Source organism: Cuculus canorus, chromosome 11, assembly GCF_017976375.1.
Source record: "Cuculus canorus isolate bCucCan1 chromosome 11, bCucCan1.pri, whole genome shotgun sequence".
Taxonomy (NCBI): Eukaryota; Metazoa; Chordata; class Aves; order Cuculiformes; family Cuculidae; genus Cuculus; species Cuculus canorus.
Genome location: NC_071411.1, coordinates 15,509,322 through 15,517,118, shown reverse-complemented (window position 1 = coordinate 15,517,118; position 7,797 = coordinate 15,509,322). Strand labels below are relative to the sequence as shown.

General features: G+C 38.7%; 1 protein-coding gene across 2 annotated transcripts in view; it reads right to left on the bottom strand.

Moving 5' to 3' along the window:
* Positions 1 to 935: 935 nt before the first annotated feature.
* TAFA4 (TAFA chemokine like family member 4) overlaps positions 936 to 7,797 on the bottom strand; it is a 103,040-nt gene continuing 96,178 nt past the window's right edge. For both annotated transcript variants that reach the window (XM_054076491.1, XM_054076490.1), the window contains one exon: positions 936 to 3,271. In XM_054076491.1, coding sequence (XP_053932466.1) covers positions 3,231 to 3,271 — 41 coding nt within the window. In that variant the 3' untranslated portion in view covers positions 936 to 3,230. The remainder of the gene's footprint in view (positions 3,272 to 7,797) is intronic.

The window sequence follows — 7,797 nt, the reverse complement described above, 5'->3', positions numbered from 1 at the left end:
ACTAAGCCATTTACATAGAGAACACATTAAGAATCTGGGATGCTGATCTCTTCTACTAACAGAGCTGCTGGCAAAGACTTCAATTTTGCTGTCACTCAGTAGAAGGGCAATGCTGGTGTCAGACACCAGACAAAAGCATTAGAAGAAGCAGCAGTCCTCCAAAAAGATATGGGCGCATATTACAGCATTCGTGCAATGAGTCAGGAAAAGCTGTAAAGCAACCCAAGATCCTCCGGAATGAAATTGCTTAAGGAATATAAAGTCTCTGTCATAGGCTAAGGATCTAGGAAAGCAAGTTATTCATTTGGGCTGTATTTCATAATCTCACGCTATCAAACTTGTGTTGTAGTTCCCCCTTTCTTCAGTGATAGCAAAAGCACCTTCCAGGTGGCTGCCGCAAGGCACAGAACACACGGAATGGGTAAGCGTGTTCCATGCCTTGAATGGGGAAGACTTAATTAGATATGAGAAGTTTTGTTTCTGTTCTCAACTCCACGACAAAGTCAGCGTATGACTACTGGCATGAGACTTATTTTCTTTGTAATTATTTTAAAAATAAATGAAGAGAGAAAAATAATAACTTTTCTCTAAAACTCCTGTTTATCCGCTTAGAACAGCAGAGCAGTAGTTTTTACTGTGCTTTTACAGAGCTGGTTTCAGCTGAGATAGAGTTAATTTTCTTCCCAATAGCTGCTGTTTTGGATTTAGTGTAAGAATAATGTTGATAACACGTTGTTTCAGTTGTTGTCAGGTAATGTCTATGCTCAAATGGGATAAAATAAATTTTCTTCCCAGCAGCTGCTGGTTTTTAGAAGTATATGAGAAGAATGTGGAAAATATACTGCTTTTTTTTTTTTTTTCCTTAGCTGTTGCTAAGAAATCAAAGATTTTTCACTTTCCAATGTTTTGCCAGTCTCATACCATTTGCCATTTCATACCATTGCATCACACTCAGTATAAAAATGGGATTTGGCTGGGGGTGGCTTGGTGACCTAGGCTCTGCATACGGTGTCCTGCTTCCACTATCACTGTGCTCGCTGAAATCACTGCTCAGGACAGGCTAATCATCCGGTAGCAAGTAGTTGTATTTTAATATATTCTTTTATATATATTATTATCCTTTTATTGTTCTATTAAAACTATCCTTATTTCAACCCTTAAGTTTTCCTTTCCAGTTCTCCCCTCCATCCTACCAGGGCCATGCGTGTGAAAGAGTGGCTGCGTACAGTTTAGCTGAGAGCTAAACTATGACAAGTACTTACCAAACTAAATAAATATATGCTAGTTATGGGTCACCATTGTACAAATAGTAAATGAAAATGATCTTCACTGATGATACTGTTGAATACACATATGCACATAAACAGTAGAAATAAAGGTAATTTTAAAATTTAATCAGAAAAATCAAAACAATGGAAAAATATTAGGAATGTAGAGCTCATTAGAGCAAGCAGTCTATTAACTGTTCAGCTGTCCGAGCACAGAGCAGAAAATCTCTTGTTCACTTATCACCAAGTACAATGACCACTATGATCCCAGCTGTAATCAAATACATAATTGAAAGTGAATTAAACCAGACACGTCAAAACCAGAAAGCACAGGGCCAGATCGTCCCACCACTGACTTTGAACGGAATTACCTGGCTGGATACTCCTATTCTCTCCAGCAAACCAAAAGCTAATAATTGTTACTCTAAACAGCTTCACATTGCTGATGCTATCTTTCCCATAAACTAGAAAGCTTATGCATAATGACCTAAATGAATAGAACACACTCAATTATATTTTTTTGTTGTTTTTCTGTCTATATAAAAATTAGATATACATTGTTACCCTAATATTTACGTACAGCATAACAATGAATTCAGCAGCCAGGTCAGCAGCAATTCATCTGCATGATAGCCATCTGCATCATTGCATTTTAGTCTGTTTCAATGCATCTTAAGTCACAAAATGATGTAATGGGGAACAGACTGAATACAGCTTCACCTCTATTTATGGTTCTATCTACGAAGACTGATGACAAAGGACTGTAACAGGCAAATAAGAAAAACAGTATGAGATGCATTTACAATAATATGGAACAATTATGTGTCACAAAATGTAACCACTTGGAAATTCAGTCTGTCAAGAAACTGGACATTTAATTATTATAATCATTCCAAAGAAGAGCTAATTGAAAGTGAAGATTCACTTTTAACTGGAATTTTGCTTTTGAATTTTAAGTATGTTACCTATTAGGATATAACCAAAGCTATGAAAATCCAAACAAATTACCCTCCTTCCAGCAAGCCTTCTTTATGCAATACAAGTATGCTCTCCTTTTTTTTAGGCATCTGAATGAATATTTCTAGCTAATGGCTAAATTCTTTTCCATATCTAGATTCAAAGAGGCAAGGAATACATATACTTTGCTTCTCCCCTAGAGAATGGGATTTAATTTAGGACAAGAAAAACTATGTCTACTTTCAAATTTTCTCTCTTCCTCATGCTTTCCTGCCATTGCTGATGAATGTAAAAGTTAAACTACCTAGAACTAGCTAAGGAAATAAATTTAATTGTACAGATATAACCAAAGTATGTCCTACAATAATTGCTACTGATTTCTAAGTTCCATCTTTTCACCTTCATACAACCTTGATAGTTACTAAATCACAGTTGAAAATACACTAAGACATAATTTACTAACACTGTCCTGTCAACTCACTTAAAAATGCAAAGCTGATCCCAATGCCATGTTGTACTGTATGTGAGAAGTACCTCAGGCCAACTCGTAGAATCATAGAATCATTTAGGTTGGAAAAGACCTTTACGATCATCTATATTGGTTCTAACATAAACATTTTGTTTCTATGACCCCCTAGGTTACATTCATGACCCAAACTCATTTAAAGCAATTTTACATATCTTTGTGTCATTAAGAAAGTCTTATTCTTGATGAACTGCAGAAGTTCAAGTGTGTTCTTCCATTAATTTCTGCCAAGTGTCACATCCTTGGGAATCCAAGGTACATTATAGGTAGAACTAAACATTCTTGCTTTTTCTTGTCAAATTGAAATGTACCATTCCGTATAGCAAAATCCAAGTTCAGGAACTGCAGTCACAATTGAAACGAGAAGTAACGTCCTTTTTGCTGACTCATTTTGCAAGTTCAAAGAATTAAGTCAATAGCATCATCACAAAACAGGGTCTCTGTGTAACAGCCAAGTAACAGTTGCACATGCCATTGTTCTAGTAGTGACCCACAGGTTTATTCTTTGCTACCGTGTTACCTATAAAAGAAGAGGATAGCATTACCTTCACAGAATTGATCAAACAAGAATGACAGCACAAGTTTTGTTGTTGCAAAGGAACTGTACACATGAATACATGTTCAACACCAATGCCTACAGCACAAATGTATGACTTACATCCCCAAAATCATTCATGCAAACTACAATCCATTCCCAGCGGTCCATCTTATGGGACAGAATTGGAGATCTGACTGAACATGGTCCACAGAGAGGTTGAATTGTTCTTGCAGGAGAAGCCACTCCCAGGTAGCACTTCCCTCACAGGACCCTGCGGTCTCTTCCGCTTACAACCTTGTGCCCAGGAATGTATCCGCAACGCACACACAGTGTACAAACCCAGGGATTCGGCTACAAGGTGAGAAGGGTTCATGGCACACTGCCCATCCTGGAAATAGCTGAAAACAGGCAGCCTGCAAGCAGGAAAACTTTGTCAGCTCTGCCCTGTAGTGTCTAGATATGTTGCAAAATTAAGCAGACACTTAGCATAAAGAACTATTTATTTCCTTCCCTGAGCTAACTGATCTAAGATATGAGCTTTTAGCTTTTCATGTTTTAAATGTCTATCCCAGTTTTGGCTGGGATAGAGTTTATTTTCTCCCAGGTCGCTGGTATAGTGCTGTGGTTTGGATTTTATGGGAGAACAATGATGATAATATACTCATGTTTTCAGTTGCTGCTAAGTAATGCACACACAGTCAAGGGCTTCTCTGCTTCCCAGGTTCAGCTGCTGAACATGTGCACAAGAAGCTGAGAGGAAGTATAGCCAGGAGACCTGATCCAGACTGACAAAGGGATATTCCATACCATATGGTGACATGCTCGGTATGTCACCGGGGGGGGAGTTGGCTAACGATAAGATCACTGACTGGGATTGGTCTGGGTGTTGGCTGGTCGGAGTGCGGTGAGCAATTGCATTGTGCATCACTTGTTTTGTCATTATTATTATTATTCCCTCTTCCTTCACTGTCCTATCAAACTGTTTTTTATCTCAACCCATGAATTCTGTTTTTATTTTGTTCAGCCTGGAGAAGAGAAGGCTCAGAGGAGATTTTATAGTGACTTTCCAGTACCTGAAGGGAGCCTACAGGAAAGCTGGGGATGGGCTATTCATAAAGGCTTGTGGGGATAGGACCAGAGGGAATGGGTATAAACCGGAGAGGGGCAGATTTACACTAGACATTAGGAAGAATTTCTTTGCTATGAGAGTAGTGAGACACAGGAACAGGTTGCCCAGGGAAGCTGTGGCTGCCCCATCCCTGGAGATGTTCAAGGCCAGGTTGGATGGGACCTTAGGCAGTCTGATCTAGTGGGAGGTGTCCTTGCCCGTGGCTGGGGAGTTGGAACAAGATGATCTTTAAGGTCTCTTCCAGTCCTAACTATTCTATGGATCTATGATTCAATTCCCTTTGATTCTCTCCCCATTCCACTGAGCAGGGAAGAGTAGGCAAGTGGCTGCTGTGTAGTAGTTGGCTGCCTGTCGGGTTAAAACACAACAGTGCCCCTGCCAGCTACTAACTATTCATCTAAACACTGCATTGCATCAGGAGTCTCCTGTGTGCCATACACTTCAAGTTTCTTTAATTTTTTCACAAAATTGAAAGATGGAAGACTTAAAATTGATTAAACGGCATTTCCTTTTTCTGTGTATAATCATTCTGTGGAAGTCATTGTCCCAACTTGCACTAATCCCATGGTCTTAGAAAGCTTTAAAATTTATTAGAAATTTAAATAGTAATGAGATCATCTTTGCTACCTAACACAGACAAAAATTAATATGCGATGGATCTCAACTCTTGTGCTTTAGACATAAGCCAACTATTAAACTGGAAGAATTTCATGTATGTGTACGTTTTCTATAATTGTCCACAAGGGTTTTGCTGTGTCTTTCTGATTTAAGCATCCAAGCACTGAGATCTACAAGGTGCTGTATGGTTTGAACAACTGGTCTAACATATCTTAACAGCCCTCTGTGTAAAGTTTTAATAATGCACTTAATATATACTTTGTTGATTGATCTGAGTTTGGAAAAATCTTTGGTTCATTTTTTGCTTTAAAAAAACAGTTATAAAATACTTTCCTTTTCCCTATAACAAGGGAAGTTTTCTTCCCATTTTATTTTCCTTTCAGTTCAATATTGCCTGTGCCACAAGCTTTTACTCAGGATCTGGAGTCATTATTACTCATTATATTTGTGCAACAACTCTGTCTAGGTAGACAGAGAAAACCACCCACAAGATGGGCAAAATACCTGCAGCAGAAACATGGATGCCATGAGAGATTCTGTAGAACAGCTTTGACTGTCTACCAATCAGACATCTATAAGCAAACTTGTCATCCAGGTGCAGTACTTGAAGTACAAACTTCAAGGTACAGTAGAGAGAAAGAAGTACTTTCAGGAGCACTCTTATGGATGGGCACAGTCATGCTGCAAGTTCATCCATTTCCCCCCACATGACTGGAGAAACCTAAACAACTTGGCTTGGATGGGAACACGCCTGCAGCTAGGCACAATGAATCCCATCCACAGAACCTGAGACAAATCATGTCCTTTCCTACTTGGACCAACAAAGACAAACTTAATGATTTCAGACTGATTCTTTAACGGTAAAGACTAACAGCTAACTACAAGAGTACAATGACTTTGTGATAGTATGGTAAGTCATCAGCTTTCAGAACTGTCACTACTACTGAAAATATAGCTATGTAACATTTCAGCCTCCAGAAGGAACTCTTCAGGGTTCACTTACTAACACCACACATAATTGCATGGAAAAAGCTGCTAGGGGTCAAACCAAAGTATTTAAAAGCATGAAAATAATTATTTCCCTGTAGTATCCATACAAAAAAGACCTACAGCAAACAATGGAAGAATTTCTAGCAAAGAATAATTGAAAAGGCAGGGACTGTCACATCTTTTTAAGGGATCTGCCCTTTAAGGAAGCCTGCCTGTTCTTTTCTCTAACATGGGCAATCACTAATTAAAGGTTAGGGTTCTCTTGTGTCATTTCAGTGTGATGTTTAACCACTAACTTCATTATTCATATCCATACTTATATACTCCAAAATCTCAGTCAGAATCTCGATCTCCTTTATGCTGTTGCTAACTGCATGCACAGGAAGATACGGTCCTATCTTAACATGCTCAAATCTAGAACAACACAGAGCAGCTAAAGGGAAACAAATCCATGCAAGGAAAATGAACAGTTCTTATGTCAGTAATACAGTAGAATGATTCACACCTAAGAAGAAGTGCCAGTTGTTTGCTTATCCTTTAAATTAAGTGCCCCTCAAAGATATCTCCTATGGTTATAAGAATCAGTGCAAAAATGTATTACTTCACATCCCATCAAAGCGGGGAAAGAGTTCAATGAAACATTTACACTCATGCCGTCTGTTAGAGCCACACAAACGCACTGGAGCTAATGAATTTGCACAGGTCTAATTGTAGGCAGGATGATTTGTCCCACCCTAGCTTTATAAAGACATCCCTAAACTCATCAGAACACATAATCATATTCTGTAGTTTGCTGGTTGCAATATTTGTCATGGATAATAAAATAAATGATCCAAGCCAAATTTGCCCTTTTATTAGTAAAATCCCACTGACTGAGGCTGCCTCTTTTCACTGTTTAAGAAAGGGTCATGAACACAGGTTATACAACTCGTGGCCAGTTAACCTCAGTGAACAAAACCAGCAACAGTTCACAGGAAGGAAAAGACAGCTACATGATGCTTCAGGTCTTCAGTCACCAATGCCAACATAAAGTTTTTTCCTCTACCCTTCATCCTTCTAGTATCTATTGGAGGCATCAGGGATAACACTGGCTTATCCTTTCCCAATACTATCCTTTTGATACGAAGTGCTAGCTCTCTTCTGGTGTGTCCAGAGCTGAAGTTGTCTTATTCAATGTCTATAACTACTTCACCAGTCTCACTCTTCAGTGTGATGCTACAACAGTACCCCTTTTCTATAGACGAGTAGTTAGAAGTCAGTGCCGACGAAAAAATTCAAAGGCTGAGGGTGATCTGTACCTTTCAATAACTGACTGACAGGTACACTGATTCTGGAGCATGCAGGTCAAATTTTAGTTGTAGTATCTGTCACAGGAAAACAGCTGGTCTAAATATTTGGCATTTGATAAACAACATCAATTGCCAACAATTCCTCTGATCTTAAAAACAGGAATATAGCTTTCCAGACTAGTTGGTTTGGTGAGATTTTTCCAGCAAGCTTGCCACTCTGCAATGTCTGTGACTGGGCTTTAGACCACTGATATCACACCACAGCTGCCCAAACCATCTGATTTTCTCTCTTTTATCCAAAAATTAGTATGTTTTGCTCCTTGAAATAGACATTATTAAACAACATTTGGTGTTATTATTTGCTTATTAACTCAGACTGTAACCTATTCAGCAACATCCATTCCCACCAAGAAGAGGCTTGTAAAGGAAAAAGCTAAGCACATCTTTCCTTTCTGTTGCCTGCTTAAGTTATATTTAGGTAT